The 20026-nt window shown below is 36.0% G+C and overlaps 1 protein-coding gene across 1 annotated transcript in view; it reads right to left on the bottom strand.

Annotated features, from left to right (window-relative positions):
• Nucleotides 1-887: 887 nt before the first annotated feature.
• Nucleotides 888-20026, bottom strand: part of TRAT1 (T cell receptor associated transmembrane adaptor 1) — a 36459-nt gene continuing 17320 nt past the window's right edge. The window contains exons 3-6 of the mRNA XM_067737270.1: nucleotides 17318-17354; nucleotides 11061-11122; nucleotides 8877-8965; nucleotides 888-3020 (exon numbers count right to left, since the gene is read on the bottom strand). Coding sequence (XP_067593371.1) covers nucleotides 2766-3020; nucleotides 8877-8965; nucleotides 11061-11122; nucleotides 17318-17354 — 443 coding nt within the window. The 3' untranslated portion in view covers nucleotides 888-2765. The remainder of the gene's footprint in view (nucleotides 3021-8876; nucleotides 8966-11060; nucleotides 11123-17317; nucleotides 17355-20026) is intronic.

The raw sequence follows: 20026 nt of genomic DNA on the forward strand, positions 1-20026 counted from the left end.
TCAAGTCATATGTTCTATGACCACAATAGAATTAAATTAGAAGTCAACAACAGAAAGAGATCTGGAAAATCCTCAAATATTTGGAAACTATACATTTATAAATAACCCATGGGTCAAAGAAGAAATCAAAAGGGAAATTGAAAGTGCTTGAAATGAATGAATATGAAAGCACATATCAAAATTTATGGGATGCAGCTAAAGCAAAACAATATTTTTAAAAAGGGAAATTTATGAGACTAAATCCCTATTTTAGACAAGAAAAGTTTTATATTAATGACCTCAGTTTCCACCTTAAAATGCTAAAAAAAGAACAAATGAAACACAAAATAGGCAGAAGAAAGGATATAATATAGATCAGAGGGTAAATCAATGAAACAGAAAATGTAAAAACAATAGAAAAATTATGTGAACAATAACTTGTTTTTCAGGAAATCAATAAAATTGATAAATCTCTAGATGGGGAAAAAAGAAGAAAATTATCAGTATCAGAGAGAAGTGAAATCACTACCAATTCTACAGATATTAAAAGAATAATATGAGAATATTTTGAACAACTTTATGCCAATAAATTTAACAACTTAGATGAGAGGGACAAATTCCTCAAAAGACACAAATTTACAAAGTTCACTCAACAAGAAATAGGTAACTTGAAAAGCCTTATATCTATTAAAGAATTTAAATTTGTAGCTAAAAACCTTCCTGACTAATGGGCATCAGATATATCTGGTACAAAAAACTTTAAAATATTTTGGAATTCAAATGATATAAACCAGAGGCAAAAAATTCAAATATTTCCAGGTGCCAGGTAAATAATGTAAGTGAATGATGTGGAATAATTACAGGAAAAAACAACTGCCAAAAATACAATCTAACTTTATTTTTACTGAACCATGGTATATATAGAAATGCAACAACATAAACATATATGATAGCAGAGATTTTATTTTAAATTAAACATAAAAACTTAAAGTCAATATGTAATTATTAACTTTATTTGTTGTGGGTTTTTCTTGGCTTTTCTCTGGAATCAGAAACCTGATTCCTTCTGCGCTTAAATATTAGTATTTTTGTCTTTCCTATGGCATTGTGGACAACTTAAAATATTTTACTTTGTCATCAGCATTTAATTTTCTACAGATTCATAATGGAAAATAATTATTGACAGAAGTAGGCACTTCCAAATATGGATAGAATTCTTCCACAAAATGTGCTCTTCCTTCTTCTCTTTACTTGGGTGGCTTCTTCTCATTGTTCAGTTCTCAGAATTAAAATTTCTTCTTCAGAGATGCCCTCTCTCCATTATCTCTTTCTTCTGTTTTCTTAATAGTATTTTTCTTACTAGTAGCTACACTTTTCTTTGTTAACCTGTTACTCATCTTTTCTAGTAGCCTGTAGTTCAACGGGTGCAGAGTCTCAGTTTCCCTCATCATTGTATAACTTAGTACATAAACTGCCTTAGGAGTTCCACAAACAATTGAAGAAAGCGTGACTAAGCTCTGGTCAGAGGGCAGGACTGATAGCCATCATGTACAATTTTCTTGGTCAGTGATGATTTGAGACCGAATTAAACGCCTACTCCAAATGGAGGGAGATAGAAAGTTTTTTTTTTTTAATTTTTTTTGGAGGGCAATTTAAGAGCACTTATGAGTTTAAATAGGACACACACTTTGACCGAACTCTTGGTCTTTCAGAAATATATTCTGTAGAGACTTACAGAATGCACACCTTCTAAAGCAGCAAATCTTTCCCTAGACATTTAGCCTCAAGGAGAAGTCAGACAAGTACCAACTATGCGCTGAGATGCATTCTCATTACAATGTTATTTGTAAAAGCAAAAAACCAGAGATTGGAAATGAGCTAAATGTACTTCAAAATTATTTAAATGAGTTTTGGTATAATCAATGAAATGCTATGCAGGCATTAAAATTATAACTGTAGTTAGTTACAGTTAAAAATGACAGTGGAAATAAATCTATAATATATTATTGTTAAGTGAAAAAAGTTTAAATAATATGTATAAAATAATCATTCCCCTTTTTTCTTTTTTGGTTAAAAAAACAACTAATGGTCATATATGTGGGTATATATATGGTCATGCCCAGACAAACATCTAGAATATATAGAAAGTTGATCACAGTAATTATCTCTGGCTAGTAGAATATCTAAATTCTTTTTGATACTGTTTATTGTTACAAGGAATATGCATTAATTTTATAATAATTTTTAGAAGTAATAAAGATATTTTTGAAAAGTATTTCTTAAGATTATCCCTCTTCTCTTAGAAATAAGTTTTAATGTCTCCCATGCCTTTCAGTCAGAAATTTCTTCCAACTATGGGATGTTTCACATTGATGAGAAACGAGAACTGTTTAAAAAAAAAACATTGACTTTTATTTCTCTTTCAACATGATCCAGAACATATTTATGCTTAAAACCTTTTTTTTTGGTTTATTTCGCTGAGTATTAATAATTGTTTTGAAGTTATGATTTTGTTATCAGGATCAATTTGCAAACTTGATTTCGTTTACATTTGACTACATCAGTATTTTTTAAGTGAATTCAAATAACTAATTTAAATAACTAATTTGTATGGTATTCCATTTGCTGTGTATAACATAAGCTCTGTATAAAAGGTAAGCCACCATCGCACCAACAGACAATCAGCTCATCACCCTGACAAATCATGTTGTGTCATATGGGGTCTTCATTTCTTTAACAACAACTTCCAGTAAGAGCTGGGTCACTGAGCTAGATCCATAGTCCAGCTAGTTTACAGTTTCTTTCTGTGCACGGATCAATCCAAACAGCCTGATGGGATCATCATGAATGTTTTCCTCTATTGCCTGGCTTTCTGGTGGGAAACTGTCCACCAAAGTGGCCTTAGAAAGGTTGATATCCATTGCATGTACCTGCCCATCTTCATCCTTGTCTGACAAATAAGTTTTCTGTTTCTTGTGCTTTCTGCGCTTCCCCTCACAGCTGTGATCTAGTGAGGCATAGAACATCTTTACTTCAGTTTCCTAGAAAGAAAGGTATATTAATTCTTCATTGTTAGCCATTCTTTAACTTTGATAACCTCTGGGTATTTCTAAGGCCTATAAAAAACACACAGCTTGTTTTCTGGGCTTCAGCTACCTTATTTGCCAAATTTGTCAATTAGGATGATAAGACTGTGGGGAGGAAAATGCTTAAGTGAACTTTTTGTGTGTATAGTTTTATTTCTTTTTATACTCAAAATATACATGAACCTTTTAGATGGATTTTTACCTGCCTCTCCCCCTGCCTTCACCTCAGGGAGTGCCTGCCCTATGTTCTGCCTATCAAGTAACAATACTGATTTGTTAAACTGGGAACAAAGCATGACAGGAAGGAATTTAACCAATCAAAAATCTGCTTTACATATGTTTAATACCTGGTCATTTGATGGTACCCGCAAAACTCCCAAATTTTTCTACATTTTTGAGACTCAGACGTATAACGTTAGGGACTTCCCTGGTGACACAGTGGTTAAGAATCCTCCTGCCAATGCAGGGGACACGGGTTCGATCCCTGGTCCAGAAAGATCCCACATGCCGCAGAGTAACTAAGCCCGTGTGCCACAACTACTGAGCCTGTGCTCTAGAGTCCGCATGCCACAGCTACTGAGCCCATGTGCCACAACTACTGAAGCCCCCATGCCTAGAGCCTGTGCTCCGCAATAAGGGAAGCCACTGCAATGAGAAGCCCGTGCACTGCAACAAAGAGTAGCCCCCACTCGCCATAAGTGGAGAAAGCCCACGTACAGCAACAAAGACCCAACACAGCAATAAATAAATATTAAAATCGGGTAAAAAAAAAAGAACTATATGTGTTTGCTACATTATAAAAAAAAAAGTATAAGGTTAACTGTCCATTTATATGACTGGCATTTGGCAAGATTTGCATTTCCCATTTTTTCCTTTTTTTCCTTTTTTTTACTTCCTTCTTGCCTACCTGTCCCCAGATCCTGTTTGAGCTCCTTTAGGTTGGTCTTGGAGACACTCATTTGCATCCAAGAAAGCCTGGTAGTCCTCTCTGGCCTAGAGCTGCGTCAGTACTAGAATAAGAAGGGCAGGAGACTAGAGAAGCTTGGGGAAAGCAATAGGCCTGAAGACAAGACCTTGAATTTGGTGTTTGAAAGTTTAGGATTGAATTCCAGCTCTGTAATATACTGGGCATGGGACCTTGGGCAGTTTTTATTTGTTTGTTTGTTTTAACTATTTTGAGCCTCTTGCTATAAAATGAGAGTACCTGTCTTACAACATTATTAGCAAATAGAGATAATATACAGTTGACCCTTGAACAACATGGGGGTTAGGGATGCCAACCCCTTGAGCAGGTAAAAATTCACATATAATTTTACAGTCAGCCCCTCCATTTCCGTAGTTCCGCATCCACAAATTCAACTAACCCCTCACCGTGTAGCACTGTAGTATGCATCTGGTGAAAACAATCAGCGTTTAAGCAGCCCTGCGCGATTCAAACCTGGTTTTTCAAGGTTATCAGAGCTGTAGGCTAAATTATCAGAGTTGTAGGCTAAAACTTTAGGACAGCTATTGAATAAACCAAAATATTCTGTATTAAGGATTCAGAGTAAACCAAAGGTATATCAATTTGTGGAGTCTAGGGTAAAGAAGCAACATTTGGATTAACAAAACCCCTATGCATGGATAAGCTTCTCCCTGTAGGCGCTTGTTTTCATGCTAAAAGTTAAATGTCTTAAATCTTCTCTACCAGGCAGGGGGATGGCTCTATTTACAACCTCTCTTGTATGTTTGTCTGACTTTTTATTTGTAAAATAATCATTTCTGGAAAATTGTATAGAAGATAGGTAACTTGTATCTTTGCTTGAGTCTCTACACTCTGCCAGTTAGCCCATATACTGTCTTCAAGTTATCTTCCTAAGGCATAACTTCAATATTTTACCATTCTGTCTCAAAAATTTTAGCCTAGAATCTGAATTTTATAGCATGGCATTCAAGGTTTTCTATGCTTATACTTCCACACTTTCTATTTTGATTCCCAGTACTCGCCTACATAAACTCTCTATTTCAAGCAAACTGGACATTTCACTGCTTCCTGAATACACCTCATGCTTTTCAGACCTGCTTTGCCTTTGACTAGATAGATAGGGAAGATGTCAGTGAAGTTAGAAAAATAACCAAAAGGCACTCGGTAATACAAAGGGGTGGATATCTTTTTTGACTGTCCAGCACTTTGTTCTATTCTCTTTCTTTGATAAATTCTCCATTTTCCTTTAGGAAATTTCCCTCTTCTATCTGGTCCTGGAGAGCCTATCAATCACAATACTGTACTCCAAGCTTAGCACAGGATTAAGCATGCAACCCAGGCTGGAACCAATTACACTACCCATCCTCCTGCCAACAGAAGTTGACCCAAGGGTGGACATGTGACTTCAGTAGAGCCAATTACATGGCATCTTTGGGATTGAGGTACAGATGTAGAAATAGAAAAGATATCTTTTTCTGGATTTGGGAGGAAGAAAATCTGAGTCTCCAGTGGCTTTCCCAGCCTCAATGGAAGAGTCTGTTGGTAATAGAAGAGAATGAAGTCAGTAACAGAGAAGCAGGGTGAAGAAATGGAGAGAGCTCTCATATTCAGTCATTTCAAAAACAAAAGACACCCTTTCATCTCCCAGTTACATGAGCCAGTGATTTCCCTTTTATGCTAAAGTGGTTTGAATTGGGTTTTTGCACTTATAACTGAAAGCAAGTAATGTATGTCTGGTCAACAACTGGTCTGCTTTATCAAGTCCTGCAAGTTCAAAGAACAAGAGTCCTGAGAAAGGACCACAATGTGTACGTGTAATAGTCATTTGTGACTTCCAGAGTGTTGTTTTACTTGAATAGATGCATGGAAAATATAGACAGGGAAAAAAGAATTTGTATCTATGAAGAGAAGTGGAAACCATGGAAGAAAGTAAAAACCAGTTTAGGAATTAGAGAGAAAAACAGGTTGAAGTAGAGCTTTGTTGTTTTATTTGTTTTTAAATATTGCAGGGATTTGTGTATTTTGGTAGGTCAATAGTAATTCATTTAAAGAAAGAAATGGAGACAAATTAAATAATTGAATGTGCAAGATCTTGAAGGAAATAGGAGAAATACTCAAGAGTACAAGTAGGAGTATTGGCTTTGGAAAGAGGAGAGGTTGCTTCTGACGTAGGAGGGAAAGGAGGGGTAGGTGAGAGGTTTTAACAGGAGGATAAGAGAAGAGAAACAAGTTCACACCTGCATCCTTCAAATTTTTTTAAGACATGGGAACTCTCATGAACTCATTTTATCGTTAGGTTTCCTGATCATCTCTTCCTAGTTAATAGTAGACTTAGATACTGAAATTACAACTTCTGAACTGTACACATCATTTTCAAAGGACAAGAAGCTTATTCCCTTTTCCAACAAACACTTTATCCATCAGGCTTTATTGCATTATATTATAGATTCGTTATGCTTTTGTAATTGACCAAAGTAACTATGTATCATAGTAGCTAACTGGGTAGTGTTTTTTGCGTTTGTTTTTGTTTTGTTTTTTTTTGTGGTATGCGGGCCTCTCAGTGTTGTGGCCTCTCCCGTTGTGGAGCACAGGCTCTGGACGCGCAGGCTCAGTGGCCATGGCTCACGGGCCCAGCCACTCCACGGCATGTGGGATCTTCCCGGACCGGGACACGAACCTGTGTCGCCTGCATCGGCAGGCGGACTCTCAACCACTGCGCCACCAGGGAAGCCCTGGGTAGTGTTTTTGATGATAATGGTCATTCTAATAAAATGGAATTGATCAAATATGAAGAGATGACTTCTGGGTGGGATAAACTGGGAGATTGGGATTGACATATACACACTACTATATGTAAAATAGATAACTAATAAGAACCTACTGTATAGCACAGGGAACTCTACACAATACTCTGTAATGACCTATCTGGGAATAGAATCTGAAAAAGAGTGGATATATGTATATGTATAACTGATTTACTTTGCTGAACACCTGAAACTAACACAACATTGTAAATCAACTATACTCCAATAAAAATTAATTTAAAAAACCAAAGAGATTACTTCTAATTTTTGAAATTGGGCTTCCCTGGTGGCGCAGTGGTTCGGAGTCCGCCTGCCGATGCAGGGGACAGAGGTTCGTGCCCCGGTGGGAAGATCCCACGTGCCGCAGAGCGGCTGGGCCCGTGAGCCATGGCCTCTGAACCTGCGTGTCCGGAGCCTGTGCTCCACAACAGGAGAGGCCACAACAGTGAGAGGCCCGCATACCGCAAAAAAAAAAAAAGAAAGAAAAGAAATAATTTTTGAAATTAAATTTGTCAGAAGGGTGAAATAGAATGAAGACTAATCTACTTAGAAGTGTCTTTAAATATATAATTTATAAAGTAGCAGACTTTGAAAGATATTTTAAGGCTTTGCACAATTTCCAGTTGAGTAAAAACCAGACGCAGCCCAAATAAAGCTGGCCTGTTTAATTTACATGTTTTAAACAGCAACTTCTACTCAGAATTCTCAGTTCTTTCATAACTAAGGTCCTGTGAATCTCTGCATTTCAGGTGGTGTAGTTACATTTTAACCTTCTTGACAGGTTTTCTCTTTATTATCATGAATATTACCATGAATTTTGCAGATCATATTATAACATGCAGTTTTTCATATATTTTATCTAAAAAATACATTTACAATTAATTGAACATCACATGACAGATTTGCCCATGAGAGGACGACCTTACATTTTGCTTAAACCTCACCGCATCTTGGTTTCTTAATAAAAATTTCAAGAATTTGATTTTTTAGGAGATTCATACAAAGAAAAAGAGAAATTCTATCTTAATGGGAGGTTTCCACGTTCTGACCCATCTTTGGGAGGAGAGTGTTTTCTATTAGGCAGGACTAAGTTTGGATTCTGTCTCCCCACTTAGTTTCTGAGTCTCTAGGTTAAGTTTTTCATCTTTTGCAAGCCTCTGTCAAATGGGAATACCCGTGCTGTCTCCCTACAGGAATCTAAAAAGATATGCCTGTAAAGCACATAATACAAGCCTGACATGTAAAAACTGCACAGGAAATGCTGGCCCTATGACTGTTTCTAGGGAATAGCACAAGAGCACATAATAAAAGGGACGAGATCGGGGAGAAGAAAGAACCATCAAAACTGACATTTATAACATTTCAGCCTCACGTATGCTAAGCATCGTGAATGGCAGTGCTATGTCTGAGGATGCTGAACTGATTGTGGTAGTAAAAAGATAAACTACCCATTTCTTCCTGGGTTTTTCTGTTTCTACTTAGGCTTTAGTCCTGCCTATCTCCACACAAGCCACGTGTAAATCTCCTGTCATAAGACCATAGCCATAGGACTTGTATTAAATTTACACTCATTTTTTTTAAAAATAAAACAGAAGTATGGTCTTTTATAGTTGGTTAATTTATCTTTTCACTAAAGGTCTCTTTCTCCCCATCTGCCATAGATTCCCGACATCTAGGTCTTCTGAGAATTCTGCCTGTGTCACCTTTTATATTTATTTCTATGATACATGTAATTTTTTTTCGCTCTGAAAGGAAAAGCTTAACTAATACTTTAGGAAGAGAATCCACTTTTCCCTTGAAATCTACTGCCTTTGTAGTTGTACGTAATTTTGACTCTTTAAGTGTAGCTCTGAGTACTATTTATTTGCCTTTGAGCTTTTCATTAGAGCTCAGGCTCCAGATTTGACACCGATTCAGAATGCAAAATTTCTAACAGGCTGCTTCTGATGTTTATCAGAATGTGCTGCTTTTATGCTCTTGAAACGTGCAGCTGTGCTATGACCTAGGCTGAACTTGGCCCTTGATACGGAAAACAAGACTTACCTGTGAAGGTGGGGCGTCTTCTTGCAGTTTGTTCACAGATCTCTCTGGCCGGGCTTTCATTTGTTCATAGTAGTTTTCATCCACTGGTTCTTGGGAGTGGAAAAGAGATTTACAATGGAAAAATAAAAAATGCTGGCATGAATAAAAATACATGGCCCAAACAACATTTAGCTATAAATGTGAAACCTTCAGGGATCATTTGACTAGGCTTTTTTGTGAAGAAACCAAGAGGTAAGGAAGCACAAACTGCTCTGCAGATCAGACTGTGGAGAAGTCTGTTGCCCTGCAGCATTAACAGTTAGACAAAAGAAGGTCACTTGGGATAAGGACTAGATCATATTAATTTTTTTATACCATTGTAGGACATGACAATCTCAACTTAAACTGCCATTTAGATGTTATTGAGATCCCACAAGTTAAAGGATTGTCTGTGTTCTCTTTAAACGTGATTACAAATGGTGCAGACGGCATAAAGCACAGAGCACGTATATTGATGATTACGATTTGGTAATTTTTTCCATAAGTAAAGACATTTTACTAAGAGGCCTTCTTAACCTTACATACCATTTTTGAAAAAGAGGGTTTAGATTATGTTTGTCGTCCCATAAATCAGTGACAGGACAGTTCAGCCAGGCTGTTTTGAGGGCCTGGGGTGTATAATGCTGGTACTAAGTACTTGGGGGTTTTTGTACCATGTCCACCAGCCAGCAGACCTGCACTTATTTCATCCTGTGGGGATGCTTACTGAATCATCCATACCTTTCTTTCCCCAGATACTCCTATTTAAAAGGGAGAAGAAGGAGAGTTAATGACTTGTAGGATGGCAAGTAACCTGGCAGAGATGTGGATTGCACCAGTTTGACCCCATAGATAAAAATATATGTTTACTATAATACAAGGTACTTCAAAATCATTCAACCCTTTCTGAAAAGCAATGCAGAGAACTGGCCCATAGGGTGATGTTTCTCAAAGCATGGGTCATGGAAATCATGCATTAGAATCACCTGGAAGGCTTGTTAAATAGCAGGTTCCTGAGCTTTATCATGGAACTACTAAATCAGAACCTGTAGGAGTGACACCTGTGCTCATTAGACATGGAGACTGCAGATATGGTGGGCTTTGAGCCACCAGAATACATAAGAAATTAAGTCCTCAGGTATTACAGGTGGGCACCAAAATTCTGCAAGGGGAAATGGGAAGGAAAATTATTTTTAATAGTCTATTCCTGCAAAATAGTTTCTGATTCCTCAGAGTGCAGAGCTTAGAGGACACTTTACAATGGGGGGAAAGACAAAAATTAAATAAATTCTTGACTCCTATAAAATTCTCGTGTGTGTAACATTAGGAGATTCCTGTTTTGATATGTAGAGATTCAGATAAATTTAGCCCATTACTGGAAATCTCTGTGTTTGAGACTCAGAGATCAACAGGAATTAACCCCCAAGTCTCCTATCATGAATTAAGTGAACTTCTTACAGGGCAAGGATAGCGTTAAATGCTAGCGTTACTCTCAACAGCTTCTCTCATCAGAGCGCTGGAATTAGATCACAGCTGTTTGTTCTGAGGCATTTAGGGGCATTTTATTTTTGGGGTGGTTGGGATATTTCAAGTAATAAGGGATGCTGGGAACTGAAGAGTACTTGTTACAAAAGAACAAAAAAATGTATAACCCACTCAGTGATGGTTTGGCGCTTCTCTTTCCCTGCTTGTCATCAGTGTAAACCTAGGTTCTCTACTTTAAAAGAAGCAGTTAAAACAAGAGAAACCAGAGAATGTGTTCTTTGTTCCAAATTATTCACTGTAGATTTGCTTTTATACACAGAGCGTAAAGCACTGTTTTCCTGGGTCATTTACTGTTCTAGAAATAACTTTATTTCATAGAATTCTGTGTGTGTCAAAATTCATGGTAATAGAGTCTTCCGGTATTCTCATTACTACTAGAGTAAAATAAAGAGAATATAGAAAAACAGGATGTTGATTTACACTGAATGTTGCAATATGATTTATGAAATGCAGCTTTGGAAATATATGCTAAATGATATGCTAAAAATACTGAATTTATGGTTACCATTGGAACATTTAAACGTGACTGTGACAAAAAATAAGCTACCTCAAATTCTTTGTGGAATTAAGTGAGGTAATTGATTTATAAATAAATTTAATTTCTGGAAAAATAAAACTTACCTGGGACCACATTATCTAAGTTACCATAAATTGGTGTGTCTTCAAGGTCATACTCATTTTCCCTATAATAAGAAAATAATTTGCCTTGTTAGAATCTACTTTACACATAGTTCAAAACTAATCTCTCAGCTAAATTCAATATTGGGTAAATTATTGCATGCTCTTATTCAGCCTTGACCAGCCAAGGTAGATAGGCAAGTAAGTCAGTAAATGCAAGTGTGTATGTGTATGTGTGTATGAATTTGAAAAGATGTGTTTTGGACCCTCTTTGGGGGAACAAAAATAGCAAATACTTATTTAGCACTTGTTGTGTGACAGATACTACTTGAAGTGCATTATATATATTCATTCATTTAATTCTCACAACAATTCGACCAGATAGGCACTACAGCGTTCCCACTTTAGGGATAAGGAATCTGAGGCACAGATTGGTTATATAATTTGCTGAAGGTCACAAGACTAGTAAATGGCAGAGCTGGGATTAGAACCTAGATTATCTGTGCTCTAATCTATACATTGTACTTCCTGTTTATTTGCCAAGAATATCACTCTGAACATACCCCTAACACTGTTTACTAAATAAATATTAATTGACAGTGATGATTAAAAAATAAGAGGCCAGAGAAATATCGTAGACTCAGCTTGGCAGATGCAATAAAATGATTGATCACCTATTACATCCAAATACTGTGCTGTTTTACATGCATTATATCAAAAACCAAGGGAAATTCTGCAGAAATATTATTATTTTCCACTTTACAGGTAAGTCTGAGATTCAGATAGATTAAAGTATTTTCCCTAACCTTATGTGTAATATCAGCAATAAATAACAATTGTGAAAGCTTTTCTTTATGCCAATGCTCATTCAACCCTCAGGACAACCCTAGGATATGCATTTTTTAAAAGCCCCATTGTGCACATAAGGAATTTGCAAGCTAGAGAGGTAAACTGTCAAAAGACACATAGTAACTGTCAGTGCTAGAATTGTAATGCAAGTCTGGTGCTAAAGCTCTGAATACTATTTGCTCTTGATGTTTGATTAACTTTCCTTATAGCCTCATCTGAATTAGGATTACAGTAGGCAACCTACCGTTGTCACCAAACAGTGACAATGGCCCTGGTGACCAGCTTTCACAATAGCAGGTTGGGGACAGAAGAACATTTCAGGCAGTGAGAGTGGCATTTCATAAAACAGCAGCAAATGTTTTAACTTTGAGATTACATATCACTGAGAGCTGGAGGGAATAGCATCAAAGGAAAAAGAACTCTTATCTCAAGGCAGAACACCTATATTACTCCCATGCTTCTGAAAGAAGACAGTATATGTAAATAGTACGTAGGTATCGTTAAAAAAAGAACAGATCAAATGATACCTGTATGAAATGATTTGAAGATCCAGATCCTGGCATGTATTTCGCTTATCTGATAACGAAGAAACTCATCCATAACCTTTCTTTCCATTGGTAATTCACTACAGCTTAATATTGGGATATGGAATAGTCCCTGCTCATGGTTTTTCTCTGGCTATACAGAGAATATAATAGCAAAAGGTGAAGAATTTTTAATAAGACAATCCATCCGTTTTTCCTAGCCCACACAGATAGCAGATACAACCTGCAAATGATAAATCATGTCCAAAAAATGAACATCATTTCATTCTCTATGAATGAAAATAAGACGTGATTTATAATGCAGTGCCTTGTGTCTACAGGCAGGTCTCAAATGATTAATCATTGCAAATAAACTATTATAAAGAAGCAGTTGCCTAACCAACAAATTAAAATGTATGTCTTTACTTGGCAATGCCAAATAGCTCCAGCCTATTGCAAATATCTAATAAACTTCAAGCACAAATGTTTGGCAGTGTTTTATGTTGAAGATTGATTACTATTTAAAATATATTAATAAATATGCCCAGAGACTAGCGCACATCTGAGTTTTGGTCCAGATCAGATTCTCCACTGTTCTCAACATGTCTGAAATGATCTTCTAACTAATCAGCACATTTACTGACATTCCAAGATTTAAAATAATATTAATTGCATCTTTTACTAGGGTTCAAATTTTCTACTTTCATATAAATTTTCTCTAGTCTCTATTTTTAAAGTTTGTATTTATATTTTATTATTATTTTATTGTGAAGTGCTTTAAAGAAAATGCCTCAAATACTTTATTATCTAAGTAGATTAAATAAGTAATTTCAATTTTTAAAAAATCATTACTTCTGCATGGGTGATTTTGGACATAAATTCTCTGAATTTCAGTTTCCTTATTTATGAACAAGGATATTAAATTATTTAATCCCTATTGTTCTTTTCAGCTCCCAAATTCTATGACATAAATGTAGGGTTCCAATATCCAAATAAAAATGAAAGATTTCTGTAAAACTAAATAAAACTATTTTAAGGGGCTGGGAAGTTGTAAGATTGATAAAAAAGAGTAAGCTTAGGGTCTATCAGAAGTTGTTTTGCTAAGTGTTAACCTGATTTGCTTAGTAGACATTTCTTTGAATAGGCAGGTATATGTTTCGGCTTCACCAGTGTTTAAACGTTACTGAAAGCCATGAGAGAGGATGAAATTACTAATGGAATAAGTGTAGATAGAGAAGAGGCTCACTAGACTGAGCCCTGGGCACTCTCTTGTCGAAGGTTCAGGAACCAGCAAAGGAGAAGAAACTGCTACTAATTGAGGAGGAAAACCAAAAAGGGGGTGGCCCAGAGTCTGGAGAAGCAAGTGTCTCAAGAAGTAGAGTGTCAATGTGTCAAATGCTACAGATGGACCACGTATAATGAGACTAAGATTTGCCATGTAGATTTCATTGGTGATCTTGACAAAAGCTGAGTCAGTGGATTATTGAAGACAGAAGATTGAATAGAGTAGGTTCAAGAAAGAAGAGAAGAGGAAGAAAAGTCAGCAAATATAGACAGAATGTAGATGGCACTTCCAAGTTTTGCTATGAAGGGTGCAGAGCAATGGAGAGATAACTATAGGCAATCTAATATCAAGGGAACTTTTCTTTTCTTTTTTTTCAAAAAGATGTCAGACAGTACTGTCTGTTTATATACTGCTGGGAATGAGACAAAAAGGAAAGAAAAGCAATAATGAAGGAGGAGAGAAAAGGCAAAGTTGTTGCAACAATGTGTTCCTGAGTATATGCTCATTAAATTTTTACTTTCTCTGGCAGGGACTGTGCCATGGGTGTAGGTTTCTTGAATTTGGGGTGAGTGGATATCAAAGATAGACCCTTGGTCCAGGAGAAAAGTGTAAACCCCAGCAATTTTTGTATAACTAGGGTTAGTATGGCTAGGATTAGCTAAGAACCAGTAGTATTTCCTATGAGGGGGGAAGTTAATGGACTCTCAGGCAATGATATCTAACATTAAATTTTTATTCTCTTGATCAGTGTTCATATGTCCTTCTAATGATGTCTACTTTTTTGTAAAGTCAGTCAAACACAGGAGCTTATATTGCCAGTGCTTTGGAGCCCTTGAAAAGAAGAGTCTTTGTCAAAGTTTGGGGGAAAGGAGACTGGAAAGATCTGCCAGCATGAAGAATTCTAAACAAGATGGGGAAAGAAAACTAGAGCAGTGACACAGAGCTAGGGGTGCCCAAGAGGCAACCAAGAATAAGGTTTTTGGAACCTATAAGCACATTCTGGAGGATTCCCCAAAATACTTAGGTTAGGGACTGGACTTCTTGCATTCGCACAGGGTTGGAGCTTGGATTATGGTTACTTGCACATTAAAACAAATAAACAGAAGGCTTGAAAACATGGAGATACTTTGGTTCCAAGTGTGGCAGTGGTCACAGTGAGGGTCTCATCTGCATATCTACCTGGAAGTCTGAGGCACCAGGGAAGGCTACCCAGGAGTTCTATTGTCATCAGGATACTCAACCCTGGGAACAGGTGGGGATTTGTCCTAAGTCCTTGAGAGAGACTCTGAACACTGAGGAGCTATAATAAGCTTAGTGTAAATCTGAACTGCTTTCCTAAATTAAGGGGTAAATATAATTCAAACGGGTGGGAATTTTCTTAGACCTTAATTTTCACCTAATAAAGCATTCAGCCTTTTTTTTTTTTTAAATCAGTCAGCTACCCTTGTAAGTACAGTATTATATTATAATCCATACTTTTCAGATGATAAAATTCCACTTCAGCAATGCTCATTTTCCCAAGATTACAAACCTGGTAATTGCAAGAGTGATTAACATCCAGAACTGTTTGTACCTCAAACCGATGATATTCTCACTGCATTATCCTCTTAACACAGATCAAAAGACAAGAATTGTGTAGAATTACGTTTAAAGGACAAATAAAGTGGCCCAGGGGTAAATACCAGGAAGTGTATATTTAACTTTCTATTAGATATAGACGCTTTGCTGTCTTTAAAGTGATCATGTTCCTGACTTACTAATGTAGGAAGGCAGGGATTTGGGGAAGCAGGAAGATAAGACCAGAGAAGCAAATTTCTTTCCCCTCCAGCATAGCTTCCCGCCTAAACCAATGCTGAGTAGGATCAGGGGGGCAGTGCAGCAGGGAACCCAGTGTGAGGGAAGCTTGCCTCCCTTCTACCCAGCTTTGAACCATCTAAGGACTGAGGAAGCATCCACAATTCTAGCCCTACCTAAGAAAGATAGCCCTTATTTCCACCTGCTGTTTTAATGTTTATTTCTTAATGTCTGGAGATAGTTCATTCGTTTTTTTCTGAAGCCTCCATGCTCTCCTATAAAGGTGACTTTGGCTCCCAAACTACATAATCAGAGAAATAGACAATCTGTGAAGTACATACATAAGCTTGTGAATTAATATGCCAGCCTCTTTATAATAGATACAATCTGCATTGTATATTCAAATTTTGCCTAAATGGAGATTTATTATAGTAGATAACAGATTATTAAATCCTTGAGGGAAGGATCGCATCTTTTCATCTTTGTATCTCTGTTGTCTAAACAAATGCTTATTTGTTGAATGAATATTTATTGGAGGAACAAATGTTATAAAAGAACAAGCCTCCTTTCTGAATTTTCCCTGCAGCTAAGAGCCTGCTTGCTTTGAGATGAGTGTTTTACCAATTTTTCTTTCTGATTCTTCCCATCCTAATCCAAAAACCACCAACCCAGTCTTTGGTAGAACGATAGTATCACAAGACTTTCTATCACACTGCATCTTAACTGCCTTTCAAATGACAAGAATCAAATCAATCGTCAGATTAACTTCTACATGGTTATGTAGGATTCTTTTTGTCATATTTTTTGTTGTAACCAAATCAGCAAATCACTCTTGAAATGAACTAATGACTTAAATTATCTCATGTTATAGAATCCAATGTTAAAAACAGTCATAAAATATAGATTGTCTTTTTTGTGTGGGTCTGCCTGTAGCCCAGATCTGAATCTTCCAGAGATATTTCCACACGGAGAAGAATTGTTTTTTAAAAAAGGACATTTTAGAGGCCAATAAAAAGCTTGCAGTCTTACCCTGTACAGTGAGAAAGCTTTGTGTTTTTGAAAGACCTTTTCAGCCTTTCAGTTTACCATTTCAAAAAGGTCTTGAAGAATCCTCTAGGAAATTTTCTATATTTAGATTTTTTTAATCCTAAAAGAGAAATTTCCAATCTAATGATACATTTGGGTCAGAATATATTGTCCAAGAAAATGAAACTTCTTTACTATGCTTTATATTATAAACCTTCTTTAAAAAAAGTTTTATACTACACAGATTTGTCTGCAACGTTCTTAATAAGTATAAGCAATTAAGTTATGTTATATCTATAACTGCATATTATTTTAGAGTTATTTATTGGCAATACCCTTAAAAATGGCGCAGCACAAATCATCCTTGTTTATGTAGGTGTGCATGCATATCTTAAATTGTATCAATATTGCCAGATTTCTTACTACCTTGAATTCTTAAGAGCCACACAATTCTATATTTAATTAGACTACCTTTTTACAACCTGAACTGAATCCTAATCTAGGATATCTTCTTCCAAAATTAATGAGGATTCTGTAGATAACAGGTTAGAGTTTCATTTTGTCCTTCATCCAGCTCTCTCACTGACTCAGGATGAGTAAGTAACTAGGGCAGACAATAATATTATAACTATTATTCTTCAGGTGGAAATAAAAGTAATTAAAACTCACTTTTTATTTTAACCCAAGTGAAACATTCCTGAGCCAAACCTATAAGCAATATAACGTTAGTTATTTCCCCTTATTCCTTGGGAATCATAGTCTATGACTCATATTCTACATACCTGGGAAAGTAGTCATCGGAGTACGTGTATGTTTTATCTGAAAGATATTCAAAATAGACAAATTAAAAGAAATTTTGACGTACATGTCTTAAACCTTCTAGAGCATGCTCTGAGGGGAGCTTAGCCTCAATGCCAGTTAACATCTTTAATCAAGCCACTTGACCACCACTGTTTGAACTAGGGATAAGGATATTCTCTGATTCGGGCCAATCAGGTTCTCTCTTGGTAATCTGGAATGAAAACATGGTGCAGCTTGGCAGTAATGCAGAGCCCAGCTGTGTGGCCATTTCATGCAGGGAAACACCAAGTGGAGTACACTGGAAACCTGTCCCTGCCTTTTCTGTGGTTCCAGCCTGTTGTGGGGCCTGGCTGTACTCTCTGCCTTCAGGTTCTACAAAACACCTCTGCTTCCTTCTGACAGATTTCCCTATTTGCCCTTGCTGGTTTGGTTAGGCTTTTCTTCCTTATCAAGAAAAAAAAAAAAAAAGTCCCTAGAAGACACTTCTATTTATTTACTTATTTATCTAATCTTGGAGTGCCCATTATCATTTCTTGCTATGTGACAACAACATCATAAAAATAATGTTCAGGAAGTTCCTCTGGTTATGATTACATTTCACCCACATGGTAAAAATAGAGAGGTAAGGAGAGATAAGGGTTCTAGGGAGAAGAAATCCAGAAAAGGTTGGCAACACAGTCTCTAAAAGTAATCAAAACAGTAGAATGGCTTTTAAGGGAAACAGTATGCTGGTCTGCAAAAACCAGACTGACCGGAGATTTGATGTAAGATTGTAAAATCATGAAAAAAGTAGGGGTCAAATCTCAAAGTATCCACTGTTGAACCTTGGAGGTGGTGGTTCAAAGGCAAATGAAAGGAAGTATTTGTACTTCAAATTAAATATGTGTATTCAAAATTGGAAAAAAATAGTTTCAAGAAATTTTTAGAGAGGCAATAGGGAAAGTTAAGAGAAATTCAGAGTTCAGTTTTAATAATTAAGGTCAAAATTATGAAGCAGTGTGTATTACTGGTTTCTCAATAAATTTTCTTTGAACTGAATAGTTGTATATAATATGATATTTATTATATTTTGATTGCATTTTATTAAACCTGGCATTAAATAAAAACCAAAATCTTGCAAAAGCTATCATATGAAAGTAAAGCCCAGTATTATCTAAGTCTCTGACAGTGACTCAGAGACAATAGCAATCAAATGGTGATCTTTCCGTTTTAACATTTGGAAAACACTGTGTGTTGGTAAGAAACTAACAAAAATGTTTCCCAATAATTGAGCAAGTCACCAAACAACTACAAAGACTATTTTTAGTTAGATTTATGCGTGACAAAGTTGTGATTCTCCAGAGAGGTCATTAACTCTTAGAGAAACATTATTAAATAATGTTTCAAACAAATTATTAAAATCACCACATTGGAGGACGAAATGGATATGTCATGTGTCAATGTGTTTGGAAGAATTCTGTAAAGGACCAAATGCGGGAAGTTTTTGCAAAGCACAAACATGAAGCAGCTATGGGACCGAAAGTGATGAATCCCATTTGGGATCTGTCAGAAATATGTTTCTTCTAGCCCACAGTAAATGTCTTACCATGGACTGCATCTAAAAGATGCAGCTGTTTTCAACTACCTTCGGACTAGTTTTGTGAGTATGAATGCAACATGGATGTGGGGAGAAGCCTAGAGAAGTCTACTGTTGCACAGTAGCCACAAGTTAATGGAAGCCCAGCAAAATCAGAAAGCTTGAGAAATGTAAAACATATCAATAAGCATAGGAATAAAAATTAGTTAATATAGATTAGAAAATTGTTAACTGGCAAATATAAAGTATGTATTGATTTCTTTTTATATGAAGTACATGTTTATACTCAGGTCATTAATTATTATTCAAATTTGTCTGGAATTAAAGTGCATACACAAGAATTTAGCCCACCTGTAGCCTGAGGTATCATGGAACAAATTCAGGGTTAGGAATCAGAAGACACTGGATTTGGGTACCAGCTCTTCAATGCATTTCATTGCAAATGAACATGAAAATCATTGCAAAACTGATTCTTAGTTTATCAATAAAATAGTGTTAATAATGCCTATATCATGGAGTAGATGTGGAAGATAAATGAAATAATTTATGTAAAAACATTTTAGAAAATGACAAAGTTGGTTATCAATATTATATTTCTAAATCCATATCCTGCAGCAAGCCACGTTTAATTGTGCTGATTTGAATTACGAAGTTTCTTCATTAAATGGATTAGCTGAAAAGTAGTTGATATAATTTAAATGCTATTTGAAAGATAAAAAAATTATAAGTAAAGCTTGATTTGAAATGAAATAATCAAACCTCACCTTTTGCAAGAAGATTTTCACCAATTGAGTAGTAAATTCAAAGAAAAGATAAAAACAAACAAAAAATAATGACAGTACTTAAATAGAATAAAAAAAACTAGATATGGAGTAAAAATGTTTCTCCAAACAGACCAATAGTTCTTAAAGATAATGTGGATTTTCCATTTGGAGGTGCTTAGAGTATGAATGATGGTGCCTGGAAAATACACTGCTGTAATATGTAAAAGGATAGTTCTATAGAAGGAAAAGGAAAATGTAGTTCGATGTATTAGCAGCAGAGAAAAGCAAATAAATAAATAAATACTTAAAAGATTTAGACCAAAAAGCTTTGTGTGAAAAAGGAAAGAGAA

This window comes from Pseudorca crassidens, chromosome 5 (genome assembly GCF_039906515.1).
Source record: "Pseudorca crassidens isolate mPseCra1 chromosome 5, mPseCra1.hap1, whole genome shotgun sequence".
Taxonomy (NCBI): Eukaryota; Metazoa; Chordata; class Mammalia; order Artiodactyla; family Delphinidae; genus Pseudorca; species Pseudorca crassidens.